At 38.7% G+C, this 21,406-nt stretch overlaps 1 protein-coding gene across 1 annotated transcript in view; it reads left to right on the top strand.

Annotated features, from left to right (window-relative positions):
* MMRN1 (multimerin 1) overlaps nt 1–21,406 on the top strand; it is a 43,126-nt gene that overhangs the window by 7,004 nt on the left and 14,716 nt on the right. Inside the window, exons 2-5 of the mRNA XM_050338235.1 lie at nt 7,947–8,066; nt 10,276–10,382; nt 15,738–15,836; nt 19,535–19,708. Coding sequence (XP_050194192.1) covers nt 7,947–8,066; nt 10,276–10,382; nt 15,738–15,836; nt 19,535–19,708 — 500 coding nt within the window. The remainder of the gene's footprint in view (nt 1–7,946; nt 8,067–10,275; nt 10,383–15,737; nt 15,837–19,534; nt 19,709–21,406) is intronic.

Genomic DNA, 21,406 nt, shown 5'->3' with positions numbered 1-21,406 from the left:
GAACCCGGGCCTCGGCGGTGACAGCGCCGCGCCTTTACCACTACTGACAGTAAAATAGACCAGAACTACCTTAATGAATTTTCTACTCTGGATCAATTACTAGATGGAAAAAAAAATTATATTTCAGAGGGGGAAATGCAGAATTAAGACCCTTTTAAAGAAAATTTTTTCTGCTTTTTTTTTTTCCAAATGTGTTTTACTGGATGAATCTCAAAGGAGATTAGTGGATATCTTCTCAAAACTCTAAATTCTATATAGAAAAGTTTGATTGTTTTAAAGGCCTCTCAACACTGAGTGGGAGATCAGGTCTAAAAGAGCTGATCAGATTTGCAACAAGAGAACTTTTTAAATGCTTAAACAGATCAGTGAAGTGCTAGATAAGTGGAAATTGTGAATTAATTTTTGAAGCACAAGGTAGGACACAGTAACTAAAAACTTGGATGAAACAAAGAGGTTCTTCACAGTCCAAGGCTTCAGCACTGTACATACAAAAAAAGGAAATGAATGACGAGAGTAGAATTTGTGTTTTGTAATGGACAGGACAAAATGTCAGGACACTGAGTCCTGAAAAAAACCCAAACATTAAACAATCGTTTAACACCTGATACTTCAGTGTCAACAAGTCAGCTGTTTCTCAGGAATAAAAACACATCCTATAACATATTTTATCATCACATACTATATTATATTACATATCAAATGTACTTTCTAGAGTTTTTTTCCATTCCAATCAGCATGTAAAACACATTTCCCAATTTGAATTGTTTATGCTCAGTCCCCAGTGAGTACTGAATCATTTTTTTAGCGGAGATTCATATTTTTCAGAGCAAAGGAATATAGGCACTGAACCTAAAAAAATTAACTGATTTTGGTTCAGGTTTATAATTTTCCTTTGAAATAGAACTTATATTTTTGAGAGATGACTGATGCTCATTTAAATATAGAGAATTTACCATATCACGAGTATCAACAAAGTGAGAAGCCTCTGTAGTCATCTAGTGGAATTCAGAGGAAGTCGTTAAAATCCGATCTCCCATGTAAGAGCTAAAATCGTTGTGAAGGTGATTGCTATGCTTATAAACTGAGCATTTACATTGTGTTAATCAACATTATCTCTCCTCATCCAAACTTGTCAGGTTGTTTACAGCAAATTGAAAATAGATCACAGCAATGTACTTTTACACAACCTAAATTTGGGGCTTGTGCTCTGATCTTTATGTAGCAGTCTTTCAGATTGGAAAAGATCCTATCTTAAAAAAACCAAACCAACCAAACAAACAAAACCCCAAAACAAACAAGCAAACAAAACCAAAAAAAACGAACAAACAAAAAAAGCCACAAAACAAAAAAATTTTAAAAAACCCCCAAAGAATGGATTTCTTCCCCACCATGTTATTATATGTTTTTATGAGTACACCTAAGCTACCTTCTTTCAGAAGACCAATAATATCACCAAAAGGAGATAGATAGATAGATAGATAGATAGATAGATAGATAGATAGATAGATAGATAGATAGATAGATAAGCAAGATCATAAGTTCACAGGCCCATAGGATCACTCAGGTTGGAAGGGACATCCTGTTCACAGCAGGGTCAGGTGTGAGATTAGACCAAGTTGCTTTGGTGTGATCCGGATGAGTACTGAGCTCCGCTCTCTGAGCTGGTGGTTGTACAATCTCTCACGGCCCTGCTCCAATGCCCAAGGAACAAGTTTCTAATACTCGGTCTGAACCTCTCTTTTTTCAATATGGACCTATTGTTTCTTGTCCTCCTGCCCTGTACTGCTGGGAATAGCTGTGCTCCAACTACACTTATCCTCCCTGCAGGGCCAGGGAGGCTGCTGTGAGGTATCGTCCAAGTCCTCCCTTCCGCAGCCTGAACAAGCCCTGGTCCCTCGGTCTCTCCTCACAAGACATCCTCTAGCTCCAAATTTTGTAGCATCTTTCTACATCCCATTTGCTCATATGTAAAGGACAATACTAAATGAAAACAGGTGCTAGGCATGGATTTTGACAGCAGCTCAAGCTCTGAGTCCTTTTGTATTCCTTCAGCAACACAATAATCTCATTTTCATGATTCAGTGGTGTTCAGCTGGGCTGATTCAATAACATTTCTATTAAAAGCCAGGCAATCTAATTTACTTACAGACAAAAATAAGTAATCTTCAGATATAATATGAAGGGGGCAGAACAAATTCTATACCCTTTGTGGCTGACTGCCTCTGGTGTTACCGTGGGGTGACTTTAGGACCACTTACAAGGATCTGTGCTTACAAGCAAGTGGAAGCAGTCACGTACAGGTATAGCTGGCAGCTTTTGTGAGGCTTGGGGTTTTTTCTCTCAGCAATGTACCCAACGAACTATTTACAGTGGAAATGTGTTGTGGAAGGGGTCCTTGCGGTCTCATATACTTCCTCTCACCATAAAGAAACCCTGATTTTTTGGTATTAGTGTAAATCGCACTTTACTTTCTAGGAACACTGGGTACCACAGCGCCAAAGAGGGCGGCTTCAAAGCCCCCTGGAGTTAAAACACACGCATTTCCATTGACTTGCGAGCGCATTCAGAACAACCCTGTCACGGAGCAGACCAACAGCAGCAGCAGCAGCAGCCACAGTGCTCCTTTTTGGAGCTAGGCACGTTTATTCCCGGCTGTTTCTCCCTCCTTCCCGCGGGCCCATTGCCCTTCCCTGCGCTCCCCTCCGCGGGCCGCGCCCGCCACCTGCCGGCCGTGCCCGGCAGCGCACCCCGCCGCCGCCAGCGAGGCGGAGCCGAGGCCAAACCCCGCTAATGGCGAATTAGGCGAGGGGTTTTAAGAGTGCCGGCAACGTGCCAGGGAAGCAGCGACGGGTTTAAGGGCTCTAGAGTGTCCCCTGAAGCAGGAGGCCCGCGACCGCAAAAGCTCAAGGCACCGTCTGGGTCCCGCTAATGCGTCCCTGCCCGGCGGTGGGCGCTTTGTTCCAGCCGGCTGGGCAGGCTCCAGGATCCGTTGTTTGCTCAGGATTTGGAGCTGGCAATGGCCGTAAGCCCCAGAGGACTGGGGCTGACGAGGCTGCCGAGCAGACGTGCTCACTGCTTCCAGCAGGAGCAAATGCTGCTCTTAGCACTGTGCCCCGCTTCTCGGTGTAGGTGCTGCCTTCACCTCAAGGGTGGGACGTCGCATCTGGGTACGGTCAAATCACTCTGGGTGCAGAGTTGGGCTAGCAGCATTTTGATTCAAGCTGGAAATACCGCTGCAAATACCACATCAAAGAGGCTAGTTCAAAGGCCTGAGGACTCTCCCACACACTGCTGCCAGTGCACGTCCCAGGCCAATGCATGGAAGAGAAGGATGAAATCTGCCGCTTGGGCTTTATGCCAGTCAGGGACTTGTACCACTCTTTCTAGACTGGATTTCTGTTGTATGTTGCGAGGGTTTTGTTTTGTTTTTAAATATGGCTTTCTTGATTGAAATCAGGCTCAATGCTCGGCTAGGCTCCTGCAGCTCTCAACAAAATCTGCATGTTAGAAGCCTGTGTTGATGATCTGGAATAAATTATTCCAGGGAGGGTAAAGAGGATTTTCAGGTTTAAAGTCCTGTTATGCAAATCAGTTGTCTTCTGTTCTGCCTTTGCATTAACACAACCTGTCATCGTTCTTCCGCCACGCTTCATCTTCTATTTCCAAATCTACATTTTTTCAGACAATTTGATTCCAAAATTATATTTACATTCTTAACGTCTCTTAATGAGCTTATTTCATTGGTAGCATAAACCTAATTATGAATCACACCAGGGGCTCTTGCTGTGAATATTTCCTCCAATTTAGCCTGATCAAAGATTGCTGGGCCGTGTGAGAACCACAGTTTCAGACGTTGCACTCATATAGATTAGGAATGAGTTAAATATTTTAAATGGAAACAATGAGTTAAATTTTTAAATGGAAACAATCTACTCAAGTTAGTTAAAAGGTGGTTAGGTAGAGGCTGAGTTCAGACTGCCTTTAAAAAATATGGATAGCCCTTAACTGATGCACTTGGGGTGTATTGTAGCATTTTAAACTTTGGAGGGCATCTCCAAATGGGGAAGTACCAGTAGCTGTTATCTGAAAGCTAGCCACCCTCAGTAATAATCATAATTAGGGGATTTACAGTATGCATTTTAAAAAGAGGGTCTTTTTGATGGGGGGAGGTGTTTGTTTATTTCTATTTTTAACCGGACTGTGTATTCCAGGGCTTTAGTGTCTTTTACAATTTTTTTTATGCCTCTTTTCATTGACCACATTTGCTCAGGTGTAAAATGGCTTTTCATTACTAAAACTATACCCCAACCATGTGCATTGTGGAAAAGGTTGTCACTGACAACATTGTTATATGTCTTCTGCTTAATCCCTTTCTCCGGTGAGCTGTAGAATCTGCATGCAAGGGTAAAGTGCAGATTAGGAAGCCACAAACACAAGTCCTAACCTCACCCCTTGCTTACTGTAGCCCAGATTTTAAAATCTTACTCCTACATTTGGGTTCCTGATTTGCAGAGGTGAGAAGCTTAGCACCCAGCTGCCCAAGGCACTAGCTCCTCTCTTCCCAGACAGATAATGTACTATAGTAAAGGAGATGTGGTACTGCATAACTGCTAGAGGTGGTATTATTGCTTCAGATGTCTTCTGATTGGACTTCATATGCCATCAGTTAATTGCTGAGAACTAGTTAGGAGTTTAGATGTTTGCATTCTCTATATCAAGTTTAAATCATAAGCAAACCCCCATACTTAGTCAGAGCTCCTCCTGAATAGGTCCCTGTCAGTCCAGCCCAGAATCACTTTCTGCATCTGTTAAGAAATATTTAGTATCCCATTCATATGCTTAGAGATTTTTTCTTTAATCTCCATGCTGCACTTCAGAGAAAAAAAAAAAAAAAGATTTTTAATCTTGGGTATGAATATGCAGAACTCTCACTACAGCTATGAAAAGCAAGAGATTTCATGCCTGTACTAAGAAAGGAGCTCAGCGGTAGTGCCCTGGGCAAGATAAACAAGCCTTGATGATCCTAAGCAACTTCACCTGTAGCCTCCACACTCATGGGCCAGGGCTCCACTTAAGCTCAGGCTTGAGCATATTCTCCTTATTAAGGACCTTACCTCGAGCAGTCCTCTTGGACCTGACTTGTTACCTGATCTCTGCCTGGTATTTGCTGGGCTGCTAATTGACCTGTTCTTGTCACCCCACTGCTGCCTGTTGGTCCCTGGTGCTGTGGCGAGGTCAGTACCTAAATTGTGGGGTGGCCCCTTCCCCTTCTGTTAGAGAGAATCCCCCCTCTTTCTCCTCCCTGATGCTCGGTGAGGAAGCGCCGTGGAAGAGATGTCTTCCTGGCAAGGAAGAGGCAAGAGGGGGTGCCTGCCCTCCTGTCCAGAGGTGTTCTGGAATGCAGCTACAACGTTTCTCTTTGGCTTACTGTTGGCAATGTTTACTGCAAATACCATTATTGTTTAGTTACTACTGCTGGTCTCTGTGTGATACAGAAGACTGTAAAGGACCCACTAGCCCCATCAAGAGGGGTGGTGTGAGTAACTTCATTATTCCTCTGCAAAACTCAGAAAACTTACCTCTCCTTACATCTCCTCCTGACAATTTTATGTGTCTTAAACTTGCATACAGTTACACCTGGCTTCCACAGAGGAAGTGAGGAGAGTATCTAATCTTTATGATTATGCTTGATAGCTGCATTTACCTTTTAGCAAATATTTCTTCATGGAGTCTCTAATTAATACGCACAGACAAAAGGCTACAACTAGAGGAGGCAGAACATGAAGGAAGCATCAGATAAAAAAGCACAGCCCTTTTATACCCAATTAAAAGGAAATATTATATTAATGAAAACTCTCAAGAAAGTAGAGAGTGAGTGAACAAAATCAGATCAAAGGGACTTCATAAAAGCCCGTTTTATATGAAACACATTATTCATCAATTAAACAATATGTGTTGGGGAAGAGAGCACTGCAACACTGGCAGCGGAGATATTGTGAGGTTCAGCCTGTTGGCCTTACTCAGCATCCTGCTTTCTAACTTATCCTGCTGGTTACTCAGGAATCATTTTCCAAGTATAGGACTACTGAGCTGAATGTGCGTGCACTGGTCGGATCTTGGTAGACAAAAGCAATCACTTAAGGATAGATACTGATACTGTTTTGTGTTTTGTACTGTTGTTCATGCTTGAAACAGCCTAAATCTGTAGTAAGGCCACTTAAGTAAACGGAACTAATCTGGTCTTAATTGTATTTTGATTTTCGCTGCAAGGAGACCATATCAAGAGAGTGATTTCTGGGGTAAATGTGTATTTCCTTACTGAATTATGAAACACTAACAAAGCTACTACAACTGGAAGAAAATGTTAGCAGCAAAAGATGACTCAGGAAGATGAGCTCTAAGTTCTTGTACTCAAATATTGTTATGTATTAAGTATTTACAGCTCCACCAACCTTACAACTGAAACAATGTCTTGTGACTAACTTGCCAAGTCAGAAATTATATATGATATTGAGGGAATAATGCATGATCCTGAGAAAGGCTGTACTAAATTAGAGATGAAGGAAAAAATCTGTACTAGGCCAAATCGACGTTTTTTCCACGAGCAGAAATCCAATAACGCTTTCCTTAGGATCATAGAATCATGGAATGCTTTGGGTTGGAAGGAACCTTAATGATCATCTAATTCCAACATCCCTGCCATGGGCAGGGACACCTTCCACTAGACAAGGTTGCTCAGAACTCCATCCAGACTGGCCTGGAAATTCAGTACCATGAGATTTCTGCAATTCTTCAAGATCAGCTTTATGTTTACTACACAAAATGGATTTGTATAGTTCTGTATAACTCTGTCATCACCCTATTAACTTACTTCCCCTCTAATTAACGACTCTACTGCCTATTACAGATTCATGTGAGATTGTGCTGATGAACTGTTTCTTGAGAAAGCTAGCTAGTCATTAATCTCTCTGATTTAATGCTTTATTTAGCTATATCAGGCTTTATCTTCTTACTGTGTTACAGATTGCTTCCCTCACTGCCCTCTAATTGCTTTTGGTGAGTGACCTTGCCAAAAGCCTCTAACAGTCACACCTTTATCTACTTGCTTCTGAGTCAAAGAATGCCAGTAGATTTCTTTGGCATAATTTCTCTGTTCAAATCTGTCCTGAGCCATTATCCAATTTATGATTTCTACCTAATTCTGTTCTCTAGTGTAGCTTCTACCAAGTGCCTACTTTCAAAATAGGATTTAACAGTTTGCATTTTCTTGCAGCATCCTTAGAAACCTTTTTAAAAAACCTAACAAACCTGTGGGCTCACCAGCTCCAGCAGCCTGTGCTGCAGTGATCTAGTGTTTGATCATTTTATATGTGACTTCCTTCTCTGGATGGGTATCCAGTGGCACAGGCGAGTGTGGAGTTATGACTTGGTTTTGCTGTGTGTAGCTTTGACTCCACAGTGCACTGCAATACACAGCCTACATGTACTCAGGGTACTGCTGAGGAAAAGAAGAAACATTAGAAATGTCTGTCTATAAAGTGAAAGCTATGGGTGACTAAAAACCTTACCAAACAATCCTTTAAATTCTGGATAAACAGTTTCTCTAGTCTGAAATGTAGGTGTATTTTAAAATCTGACATTACTGCTGTCTAGAAGAGCTTCTTTGTTCTTGGAGCTCCACAAACATTTACAAAGAAAACATTAAATTTGCAATATAAATGTATGTAGAGATGGAGAAATGATTATCTGTTTTCTTTGCTGAACCACAAAGACTACATAATTGCCCAAGACAACACTGGCAGTCTGAGAGAAACAAACTTAATTTTCATAACTTACTCTTCTCCTTGAATTACAGGTTTAACTTTCCCATTTAAATATAATATATCATCATACTGTGGCAAATATTATTTGTACTTTTATTCATGTTTACCTTCTCTATCTTACAGAAATTGGTGTGCTTATGTCCATACCAGACTCCTGCCTACAGTGGTAGTGGACAACCTGGAATCCTTCTCATCAGGCAGAGCGAAGCCTTGCACTTGGCCTATCGCATCCTGTGCTCAGAGGTACGCAGAGCTAGGAAGAAAGAGTACTTGCAAGTTCTTTAATTATCACGCTTAATTAATACAATTGTGACTGTAGAAATTAAATTTAAAACCAGAGGGAGTAGATTATTAGCATGTTTCCAGGTCTTATCTTCACACGGCTCTATAGCAAGTCTAAGCGGTCATGACTGTGCATGCCTTCATTCTGGCCCTCCAACCAGTTCAAAGTCTTCAAGTAAAAGAAAGGTGCAAAAGTACAAAGCTTTAAAGCACATGTGGAGAAGAAAATCCTTTCTTGTGTAGTTTTCCAAGCTTGTGCTCTGTTAGAGCAAAAAGCTTCCCCTAAGAGGCACAAATATTTTTGTTATTATCTCTCTACTGAGTGCTTATTTCTGGCACTTTATTGCTTCATTCACTGGTCAGGCAGTGAACCTAGACAAGTAATTGGCCTGGATGCAACTTGTAAATAATGACTCTGTTAAACATATTCATATTTATGGTCTGGGTGCCTCATTATATTCTCCAAATGTTACATTTCAGTCAGAAATGAAATTGGGTTTTAATACACAAATCTGGAAAATAGCAAACTGAAACAGCACCAACAAAACAGAGATTGTAACATCTTTTTACCTCAAAAAATTTAAAAAATCTCTTACAAGTCAGTTTGACTGTTCTGAAAATTTTCCTCTAGATGGTATGGCAGAACATGCTTAAAGCTTTGAGGTTAAACAGGGAATAGAGGTTCCTTAGGATTTGTGACTCTGAAATACAGTCGATTGTGTTGCAAAACTCTGGAGTGGACCCTGCAATTGAAATGTCACCAGTTTAATGTTTTGGTTTGTTTTGTATTTTCCCCTAAATAAATCTAGATGATTTACATTAGCTTCTTGTACTTCCTCCAGTAAATAAATCTCTACTGTATATATTTCTGAGATTTGTGTACGTGGAGAGTTATTTTTGAAATAGCTATTCCTGATTAACTCCTTTCATGGACACTTCATTTTTGTGAGTGGTTTTAGGAATGGATTATGTTAATGCAGAATAAGGTGGTTTTATCATATAATAAGACCATCTATAAAGCAAAATAACTGACAACTGTCTTGATTTCTGATCACCTTAATCTTTATTGAGTTCTTGCTGCTGAAAAAGCCATTTCTTAGAGGCAAGCTGGTTGGGAACACATGCAGAGCTCCTGACAGCTGCTATGAGAATTTTAATATATATAATATTACATCCCTTATGAAAGGGGTGACAAGATTAGCTGGAGTGTAAAACAAGGTGGCAGTTTTGAATTCACTGGGAGGGTATTTTCTAGTCTAACACCCTTCAAATTTTCTCTTTTTCTGGAACAATTTAGACAGGGATTTTGTGTCCAAAACAATTCGGTTACCATTTTATAGTTGTATTTTCTGAAATTTTAGCTGTTCTTCATGTTAGCATGTAGCAACTAGCAGTACTGTATGACATTATTTTTATTTGAACTTTTGAATTTAGCATATTAAAAGAGCAAGGAGACTTGCTGTAGTTTATTCTGTATGCCCTACTGAAGCATGTTAATTCTAAACTGATTTCTCTGTGAAGTTAAGAAAGCTGGAAGTGGTGGGGTAGCCAGGACATGCAGAATGTGTTGAAATACAGAAACAAAATTGCTGCTGCCTTTGCAGTTGCACAGTGTAACAGGAGCAATTGAGGCATCACAATTACATATCCATGCCCTCCTTTCCTTGACATCCAGAGTGGAAATTTTCACACTTTATTGGATTAATGTTTGTATAATCCTGTTTAAAATAATCAGAATGGAAGGCTTCCAGTGTATACTAACTTTGAGCTGGTGTGGTATAAATTTTTTGTGAATGCATTTTTTTCACCAATTTCAGAGAGAGTGGTATATGACAATGGTATTTTTGGCTCACTTTGTTCAGTTTAGTAGATATTAATTGTAATATCTTGCATGACAATGTGCAGTATTTGACTCTTGAATAAGATATTCTGGGAAAAAAATCTGACAGCACTAAATAGACATCAAGTTCCTTTAAAATTCATGCAAATGAACTGAAGGCTGCAATATTAAAGCTGTGGGTGCTATTGAAACACCAAACCCTAGGTAGGTTTCCAAGCAGCTAATGAAAGGATAGATTTGACAAATGAGATAATGTAATGTAGTTATACAGGTATCCTACAACTCCTGTTTGGTCACCTAAAACAGGTTTAAATTTTTCTTGTTTTTCAGGTCCCAGACAACAACACACCAAGCCTACAGGATCAAACATAAAATAGTAACATCCCTGGACTGGAAATGCTGTCCTGGGTATAGTGGGCAAAACTGCCAATCCAAAGGTAAGTAGAACTGTAAGGGTTTGAAACTATTCACTTCAGCAAAAGAAAACCATGCAGTTTGATTTATGAGCAAATGGCTCTGCTGAAAACCAATACAGTCCTTCCCATTAATTTAAAACCAGGAAAATGCCCAGCAAACTAAAATGCTTTGGGATGTTGACTCTTCCCTGCACATGAATTTCCAAAGCAGCTACACAGAATGTCCTTTCCTCTCTTCCACTCTAAGTAAAGCTCATAAAATCTTCAGCCTTATTTCATTTTACTAAAATATGGGGTTCATATTCAGTGTGTCTCTTCTTTTGACCTTTTAGTTATTGAGCTTTGCAGTGCTGGGGATATTAAATCCAGGTCCTCTATTGAATGCTTGCTGTAAAATTCATCTACAGCACGGTTACTCTTTTGGCTTTCAGTTTCAGGCTCTATGAATATATTTTATATGCAATAAAATAATGTATCGATTTTTTTCCCCTCTGAATTGCGTAGGAATTTTTGTTGTTCATTTCAACAGTGACTGAGTTTTACTAGGTATTACACGTGGTCCCTGTATAATTGTGCCCTTTTTGAGAGAACAGTCTTTTACCTCTGCCCTAGTGATCAAACATCATACTGTAGTTTTACACCTGTATAATAGCTATTTCTTTGGTGCTGGCCTTAAGCAAGCAGTCCTTGAAAAATTAAATATGGCATCACCATACATGTTTTAAATGAATGAATATTGCACGAAAGGCCATTAGATGTGATAGGGAATTCAATCAGCAGTGGTAAAGTAGAGGCTGTGATTAAAAATTAATGTAGGGGAATGAAGAAAAATCACTGTTATTCACATCCAGGAGAGAAATTTCAATACTGAAGAGTCAGGACCTCAGCAGGCACAGAATTCTCCTCTGTGCAGCAGAGTGTGGAGTCAGATATTAACACGGGACATGTTCAGTTATCAAGGCTGTCCAGTGAGCATGGATCAGATATTTTAAAGTTTCTTTTCAGAAAAATGCAAACATTAGCAAAAATAGGTTTAAAAAACGTAAAGGGTAACATTGAGGGAGAAGGCATCAAAATAACAGGCAAACACTGACCAGAAAGAAAAGCTGTATAACTCAATTTGTAGTGTCACCTGTGTAAAAATAAGAATAAAGGAAAATGCCGTGAAGTGTTACAGGAGCAGGCTTGAAATTACATCTCCTGGGTTCTATTTTCAAACCTCTTCTGGCTTGCTGAATAACTTGGGGAAGCCACTTATAATCTGCATAACCAAGTTTACCCATCTAGAAAATTGAGATGACACTTATCTCACAGGGGCACTGGGATATTTAATTAATTAATGCTTGTAGAAGTGCTTAAAGAGATTGGGATGAAAGGTGTTATGTCAGAAAAGCTTTTCTTCCCTGCTTCTGGAATCCTGCCTCCCATGAGGAACAGACCACCAGCACAAGCCCTGCCTGTATTATTCAATTCCCACGAAGGGATGTCAGCTAATGAACTTGAACAGTTGGGAGCCCAATAGCCTTGTCTTCAGGCACTCTATCTCTACAATGGCAGGGGAGAGACACTGTAAGGTCTGAGTGGAGCTCTCCAGCATCACTGAGCCTTCCTTGACCTCTCTGTTGTTCGACAACAGAAATGATGCTGAAGGATTTCTGTGCCAGGGAAACTGGGGTATTCTGACAATGTATTTTAGATCCTGGGAAGGCACTGTTAGTGTGATGTGGGTTGCTTGTAGCAAATGCTAATTTAAAATGCCTTCTGGCTTAGCTTCTATCTCAGACAGAGTGAAATCATATGTAACTATTTCAGTCTGATAGTTTAGGCAGGAGGAAACACTTGTCACCATCTGATACTTATTATTAGACATCTGAAAAAGTTATTTAATATAGCCCCATTGTAACTGCTTGGTTACAGATGCTTCTCAAGGTAGTGCAGTACTGAGTGAGATGGAAGAGACATGCTCAGATCACTGTTTGTAACTTTACCTCCCTTGTGGCAACACATGGCCAAACTGGGTAAGACATGGAATCTAGTCCAGCATGGACAATGCAATTTTATAAGAAACTTTTTAAGAACGGAAAAATGTAGACATGATTTCTTGTAAGTCTCATGAAACAACACAATATGGACAACTGAACAGCTAAAGCATCATTATTTTGATTCGGGAATATCAAATGCTTAACTGGGAGCAAAACCACTGAAAGAAAAGGACATGTAAGTTCTGCGTTGCAAAGTTCATGACCTGTCACTTTTACTAAAAAAAGCTTTATTTTAACTAAATTTGTGTGTGGAGTAATGTCTGAGGGGAAGAAATCTCAGTTCCCTCATGGACATATGGCCTCTGAACACCATGTTATGGATCACAAAAGATTTTAAGAACTGGAAGATGCGTGTTCAAATGTAGACCATTCTGTGTTTGAATTCGGCTCTGCTGTGGAGTGAGGCTGAGGTGACCGACTGTGCATGAATCTCCCTCCGTTTGCCTCGGCCGTGGTTTAGAGCAGCAGCTGGCTCTGCCAAAGCCTTTGTCAGCACCGAATTCCCTGGCGTGGCAGTGATGTCCTTTCTCCAGCAGATGGCTGTGCAATGTTCCGCACAGGAGTGAGAGCCGTCCTCTGCCTGGGGTGAGCTGCTCACACAAAAGGTAGCAATTCCCCTTGAAACACAGGGAATGGGAGGAAACTACCGAACCCCCGTGAGGGATTCCCCTTCAGCCACTCCCGCTTCATCAAAAATATGTTGGGAGGAAAAGGTCCAATTTCCATATTTTTAATATTCCATGAAATGGTTTTGCACACTGTGTTTAAAAATACATGGGACAATAAATTATACATCTAGGTCAATATATTGAATGATAGGCCCCTAATGTTGCCTTTCTACATGCATTACCTGGTATTTCTGATGTAACTGGAAGAACTCATTGCTCAGGGTTTTGTATTGCTGCTTTTTTTGTTTTATTTGTATTGCTTTGTTATTGTCAGTGGCATCTATAAGGTGAATCTAGCAGTCTGATTTGCATTTTATATTTTATTTTTTTAGCTCAAGCTGAATATAGCGTATCTAATTCTTAAAAGGTCTCAAATGAGAATCATTTGATGACTATTTTTACCCTAAAGAGTATGTGTATTAGATTTTCGGTCTGGTGCTCCCATCATATCTTCTGTTATCTAACATCTAAGATGGGAAATCTGAGCTGTGGGACCAAGGAACATATAGATGTAATCACTATAGGATGTCTTGGAGTCCTTCTGCTGGAAAAGGCCTGAGACACGCTGGAAGAATGATGTAGGAGAAGCTATGTTGCCAGTGACTCTTCTGAATTTGTTTCGCAAATGAAAAGCCTGAATTTCTAATGGTGCCTGAGGAGTACCTTTCCTATACAGTGATGAAATTTAATGGGTGTACAATGTGTGACACTGTCTCTGGGTGAGGTCCATGTGTGTGCCTCTCTGGCTGCAGTCCTTGCTGCTGTCAGGGGCAGTGCAGTGCACTGTTGGCTCGCTCCGTTACTGGTTTGCTCCAACAGAAATACCGTGTCCTGGGTCTTACAGAGATTAAGTTATCTGAACAGTTCAAAGCATTAGTAAAACAAGCACACAGGGATAAATATATATCCTTGGAACTCTAAAACTGAACAAAACCGTAATGGTTTGGGTATTCTAGAATGTGGAGCTGTGAGTAGGGCAGTTGATTTATTAGGGAGGATGAAAGATAAGATGGATAGTATAAAAAAAATGTGGTGTCTGTAGCACTAACAGTGTCACTGAATACATTTAAAGCAACAGAAAGACTGCTAAATGAAAGAATAAAAGGACATCAATCAGCCTGGTCTTTATCACAGGCAAGTAACTGACTCCCTTGTCATAGATTATATCGTCACATCACCACCTGATAAATCCTGTGTAATGAGCTGGGCTGAATGCAAGTATTTAGCAGTCAATACGCATGCCACGGAGAGATAAGAGAAGCTATTTTAAATTATAACTATTTGAGGATTTTATATTTCTTATCAACCAATCTCAATACGTTCTAGGAAACTCTCAGTCTGTATGATAATATCCTCTGAGTTCCTATCCTAATTTTTACAACCCCCTTAATGTACAACATAAAACATCTTATATCATCCTTAAATCTATTTATCTTCAAATATACCATTTAGAGACAGATGAAACATGGAATTTCTCAATTCAGCATTTTATTCTGTTTCCTTGGAAACTGACATTATTGCTAAACTAGATTTTAATATTTGAACTGTAAAATAATGTCACCATGCCCAAGTTATTCTGCTTGTACTGTACTAAAGACTGGAAATTACATTAGTGCCACATAAGGGCATTGCTTAGATGTGCTCCTCCTGGAACAACATCCACTTCAAAATGTTTCATGAACTGAGCACGCATATAAAAATTGGTATGAATTTACACTAGCAAATTTATGACCTACTTTGTACATATTTCCTTTTTTTAAAAATAATGAAATTAGAACAACACCACTAAGCCTAATGGCTAGAGAAGTATGTCAGGAAGGTGGAAATCTCGGTTTGGTTCACAGCTATCCTATCAGCTATCCTTTGTGAGCGAAGGCACTTCACTTTTCTGGACCTCAGTTTCCCCAACTGTGATACTGAAATAATAATAATGTTAGTACAGCTTTTTACAAATTGCTTTGGGATCTTGTAGGCTGAAATGTAAAATAAACACAGAAAGTCCCATTTACCATCACCAAAGAAAATATTTATAAAATTATCTACTTTGTGAAGATTTTTATGTGTGTACCAGTCACAAATCTCGGATGATATTTGTTGGAACTTGGAATTTGATTATGTTTCGAAATTATTTGTATTTTTTAGGTGCTGCAACAATGTAATATAACCATTGCCTTAAGTGGTAACATTTCCATGGTTGAAGATCTGTGTAATCTGTTAAAAAAAAAAAAAAAAAAAAAAAGGCCCAAAATTAGTTTCAGCAAACCTGATTAATTTTGTAGCTATAAAAAGCCCTAATTAATTTTACAGCTGACAATCTCTGTATTGTCTTTGTATTGCTGTTTTATTTTGTTAAAAAATATTCCTCTATAATTTTTAGCCCTGGGCATTCAAAAATTCTGTTCATTATACAGCAAGTTTTGGCATTTTAGTATTGACACCAAACCCCTACCAATCTTGACAAGCCATTTATAAAGCCAGTCAATGTCTCCATCAACAGGGTCCCATGCTATCTTACAGGTGCACTAAGCAGGTAAAGAGTCACTGTAGATGAATTAGGTTTTGATAAAGTTGGTATAGAAGAGAGAGAGAAAAAATTGTTGTGGAATCATCCCAGTTGTCATGTTCTGTGGTTCACTCACCTCCTTTCTTTTTTCTCCCTCTTTTAGCTCAAGAACAACAATCAGTTATACACAGCAACCAGGCTGAAAGCAGCAGAACTGTCATAGAGAGGACACCAGGAGCTCCTCAGGACCCCAGTGGCCCAGGTCAGTTGTTAGCATTACTATTGCCTCTAGCCCAGTCACTGACCATGTGACTCACTAAGATCACTGCAAAAACAATTTGAGGAAAATCCCTGCCTGCTGAAGGGACCGGAATGAACATTCAGAATTTCTAGAAGTCATGATTCAGTGGTATGTTCATCTGATAAAGATGGGCAGAAGAAACTGAATTTAAGGATATCAGCAGCTTAGCATTTATAGAGTGCCTTGTGACTAAATTAAAACCAGAAAAGTATGCTCCATAGAAATATTTAAACTATTATATTACTGAGTAAAATAGATTCATTAATAGTTGGGGGGTGGGGTCAAATTTAAAAAATAAACCTAAAATACCAAAGCGAAGAAATTCCAAAACTAAGTCTAGGGGTAGTATAGATCAGCACTGGTCATAAAATAAAATGTTATGGTGGTAATTGATTATCTGAATATGTTATTATTGTTAGATATTTTCTTACAAAAGTTGATGCTTTATTCAAAATCAATACAATGATGCTTCAAGCTTTAAAAAGGGCAGCTTAGGTGTGTTTTAAGTTACTCTGTCTAGTATTATCAAATAGCTAAGAAACATAGAGACAGTTTTATATCACAGATGCTTGAGACTATTTCTCACTGTGCTATTCATTGGCTCATTTTTGCCTTTTCTTCAACCTATCTAGACCTTAAATTTTTGGAACATAATGTCAGTGTTGTCTTGCAAGGATACCTATAGATCACCTAGCATTGTAAGAGCTGGTTAATAACAATAATGCTTTTATTCAAATAGTGATGTACACTGAGAAGTTACGTTAGATGACTGCAGTGTGAAAAGCTTCTCCACCTCTTGGTCTCTAGGAATGCTGGGTGTGCTCACTTCCCATTGTATTTATTTTTCATTACCATCCATATGATTTAAAGTTTACTAGTATAAATATTCCAGAAAATTAATTTCATAGTTGCCTGCATAAGTATTCATGGGAAGGGAATTTTATTCATGCCAGGCATGTTTGTGCACTCACTAAACTGGGAGCAGAAACAATCATGGTCTATCAGATCATTGCAATTAACCATTATTTCAAATACTAATTGTTCATTATAAAGAAATATGAGAAGGTATCCATGATTTAGAGGTATTGAAGTAGTTGACACACTATACTATACTCCAGTCTGTACCATCTGAGGCTGTATATGCCTTTGAGGGTGTAGAAGTTGCTAGGGCAGAATTATTTAGGAAGTCTGTGCATTCAGAACTGCCAACAATCAGCCTATCTTGTTTAATTAACAACTAAAGAAATATGTGAATCATACTTGAATAAGGAAGTCATTTGAGCAGTGAGTGAAACTGCATTTGTCAGGTAAATTTTGTGTGGCAAATTATATGCAAGTTATTTGGCAGCGTTCTCTACGTACTGTCGAATAAGCTTGTAGTTTACATGGTGAGGAGCTGAAAGATGGACAACATGTGAAATACGGTCTAAAGAATGCATGTTCCTTGAACTTTCTTACTACCTTCCTTTCTTTTGAATCTGTTGATGCTTTGGTTATGGATGTGGCTTTTTTGTATAATCATCAGCTGTTACACACAGTGGTGTTATTGTCGCTCACACGGTTGGCCTATATCCAAAAACATTTTAAAGAATCAAATAAATAAGACAACTTATGTTCTCAGGTCTGTGTTTTGCAGTTGTCAATATACTGTTCTGGGCTGGCATATTCATGCATGCTGGGAGAACAGTATGTCAGAATTCAGATCACCACAGGAGTTTATGGAGACAATACACATGTATGTGCCTATGCCCATAAATGTTTTTACTTTAAATCATGATGCACAGATAGAAAAAGAGAGGGAAAGAGTGAATTAATGGCATGAAGATATAGAAAGGTATTTCTAATGGGAGTTAGGAGGCTGTTGCCCATTGATGATATTGTGTAAAGCAACCAAGTCTCCCAATGCTGGAAGGAAGAGCATGTTGTTTAGTAAAGCAGACAGCACATATATGAAAAAGTGAGCACTGGAATGTGCCACTTCTTTTAGTAGGAATTCTGCTCTGAAAAAATAGATCTGAAACTGGAATCTGAGCTCCACGTTATTTACATTTTAGCTATTTTTTTAAATCAAAGTCGCTAAGTTTAGAAGGATGACAATACTGTAAACACAACATGTGGTCAGGTCTGACTGCCCTGATCTGTCGTTCCATCAGAAGCTGCCACGAATCTACAATCCAGATTCTGTTTCCAGCTCCCACTATGTAGCCATGCCACTTTCAGGCATAAACCCTCACTTTCAGCTTCATCTGTGTAGCTTCTCTTCTTCTCTCAGTGGGGACTGATAGAAACCAAACAAACAAAGCATTACACCCTGCAGGTTAGGTGTCAGTTTGGGTGGCTGTGCATGAGCCAGTAATGAATTCAAATCTCTTTTTGATAGTAACAATTCAACCAGGAGCAGAAGTATCCAGATCTGTTTGTCTGTCACAAAGCAGTATGACCATGAAGAATATTCAGACAAAGATCTATGACCTGTCTCCAGGTCCAAATGCTATCAAGTTAGATGAGCCACATTTATTTTTTACATACTAGAATTTTGAAGAGTAAAAGTCATCAGAAGAAGATGCCCTTTTACATATGACTTGCTGGGGTTTTTTTGGAGTCTTTAGACCCCTGCACTTAGACATGATTTCTGATTATAACTGTTTACTGCCATAGGAATAGACACTGATGCCATAATGAAAAGTGACGAAGGATCAATAGCAATATTGTCAATTTACACTAATAAATATTTGTATGTACTGCTAAAGAATCTCTTGCATAGCAGTTTATTAAGTCAAAGTGTGGCCTGAATCATGTGTCTAACATCACCGATTTAGACTGAATTGTTGAAGGAGCTGATGAGATTTTGTAGCATTGCTTACAGGAATTTGAGCATTTAACTTTATCAGCATCTTCTGAAAATTCCAGGCTAAGTTTGATTCCTGTCAGCTGTGAAACTAGGATGGCTAGCTGAAGTAATGTGGTGTCCTTAATTCAAGATCAAGGTCTTCTTCACTGTCTTAAAAGCATCCATCTAGGCCTTTTTATTCCTGAAGAGACTAACAGTGTCAGGAACAATTTGAGCAGGTTTTAAAATAAACTTGGCTTCATAGGTTGAGCATCTATTCTTAATGACATACCTAATGATTATTCCAAAGTCATTTATCTATTAGCTGTTTTCCTGCCTTGCTGCTATGTTAAACAAGTCTTTATTTTGACCTGAACAATGAAAAGATGATGTATTCCTTCAGACACAAGCCTTGCAAATTCATGAAGTTATGTTATAAATGGTAAGTAAAATGAATGCTTTTGTGATTGTATTAAAGGAGATAGACTAAATGAGGGATAACTGAATACCCTGTAGGGTGCTAGGTGGAGGAAGAATGGCATTATGTTGATTAAAATATGCTAACCATTCAAAATACTCTTGTAGCATTATAAATACTTTATAATGGATACAGATGCTTCAATAATTAGTTGCTGCTGTGCTGATGAACCTCACTAATATTTGATATAAGATAAAAATCAAGATGATTCACCGAAGACTAAAAATTCAGAAACTTTTCCCCCCCACTTTCAACTGTCTTTTAAGTCAATTTCATTTCCTTTCTTTTTTTTCCCCACCCCACAGTGGTTTAACACTATTTTTTTTCTTCTCATTTTGTTCTCTGACCAAGCACTTACACAAAAAATGAACGAGAAGATTAGCAGTCAAGAGATGAAACTGACTTTTCTACAGAAGAAGGTTGACAGCATTGCAGCTACAATGAATGATGTGAGCAAGATGCTTTCTTCTCTGGAAGGCAAAATCAATGAAGATAAGGGCAGAGACTTCCAGTCTTTTCTAAAAGGTAAGAAAAATAAATTAATGTAATCACTCACCCTGTTAAGGTGCAAAAAAAAAAAAAAAAAAAAAAGCTAAAAACCTTCATGGACTGTCCTATTCTATTGCTCAGCGTTTATGGGGAGAACTAATTTTTAATTTAATTTCATAACAGAGGGATTTGTTTATTTCAATATTTTTTATGGTGTCTTTCATAGTGACAAAAATTTGTATTCTTGGGTACTACATAATCTACATGGTAACTTAAGCCATTATCAAGGTATTTTAATTTACTCAGAGTTTCTGCAAATATTCTTATCTCTGTTTTTGTTTATCTGACAGCAGCTAAAGGCTGTAGTGTTTGCCTTGCTACCAAGTCTAACTAATATTCCTTAATACATTATTCAAATACGCAGGGGAAACATATAAGGAATTCTGTGGTGGTTGTATTTATAACGTGGCAAACATCATGCTGAGTAATTCACTGACCATATTAGGCTACCTTTGATAGACATCTGTACTTACATTCTGTATATGAGAAAGACACAGTTAGAGATCAGGAGCTTGGGCAGATCCTCACCAGCAGAATTATATATCCATTTTTTGTGAATCTTGCAGCAAGACCTGTTTGTTACCGAACTACAAATGGTGCTTAACAGGCAGATTCAGACTGAAACTTCCATTTCTTTAATGTGCAATATTTTCCTCATTTTTCAGGAATTTTTCCCAAAATGTATTTTACACTTTAGAATCTACAGGACTTTCCTACTGATTAAAAATAGAAAAAAGGATCTGGAACTCCTTACATTGAGATAAAACTGAATGAAACAATAGGTGCTTTTGTATGGCCCTCGGATTTACCGAGTTGGACCCTATTTCTTGTGTTTTCAGTCCTCTGGCTGCTGAATTGCTCCTGCCACATGCTAGATGGCTCTCTTGTATGCAAGTTTTTTCCATCTCTTGATCAGCGACCTTCTTTCACCTCTCCACATATTGCTAGATGGCATTCTTGACCTTTGGGTATACATTTAATTTGTCTTTGAATATCTTACGTTTCCCTTCTGCCTTCTCCTCATTCTTTTTCATATTCCACTTATTCTATCTGTCATTTTCATGCTAGTCCAACAGGTGATTTGCTGCATCCTGTGTTCCTGCTTCTCCATTACCTATCTATATTTCAGAGTCTAAGTTTTAATTAAAATGTGCTGTCCAAAAAAAAAAAGTTATTTCACACTTCTCTGCAAACGTGTTTCAAACCTTTATTATTTTTACCTGCAATGCTTTATATTACAACTGTTTAGACAAAATCTCCAGTTGATGGCCCTTTTTTTGATTTTTCTTCTCAATCTATCTCCTAATCAAGTAGCTCTAATGAAAATGATGCTATCAACTACATTTCTTGACTCTAATAATGAGCATTCTAATACAGGTTATACTTGGCTTGCACACAGGTAAACATCAGGAATGAGGGAAGGAGGGGAGAAAGAACAAGGTTAATTTTTTTGTTGGCTTTTATATGTAGTGACAAAAGGAAACTGCAGTTTCTGTCCAGAAAACATCAGTCAGTTGTACTCTAAATGCATAAAGAGCATCCTAAAGTAAAAGAACCTGGAAAGAGTTTCCATGGTGTCCTGTAACTTGGTACAGAGGTTCAGTATAGAGACATCAGACTTGCTAAAAATTACACTTAGAAGCTCCACTGAAGCTAACTGCAACTTTCTCCACT

The sequence above is a fragment of the Myiozetetes cayanensis genome, unplaced genomic scaffold (genome assembly GCF_022539395.1).
Source record: "Myiozetetes cayanensis isolate MyiCay16 unplaced genomic scaffold, myiCay2020 scf7, whole genome shotgun sequence".
NCBI classification, from domain to species: domain Eukaryota; kingdom Metazoa; phylum Chordata; class Aves; order Passeriformes; family Tyrannidae; genus Myiozetetes; species Myiozetetes cayanensis.
Note: the sequence above shows the minus strand (reverse complement) of the source record. Positions and strands in the feature narration are given on the sequence as shown.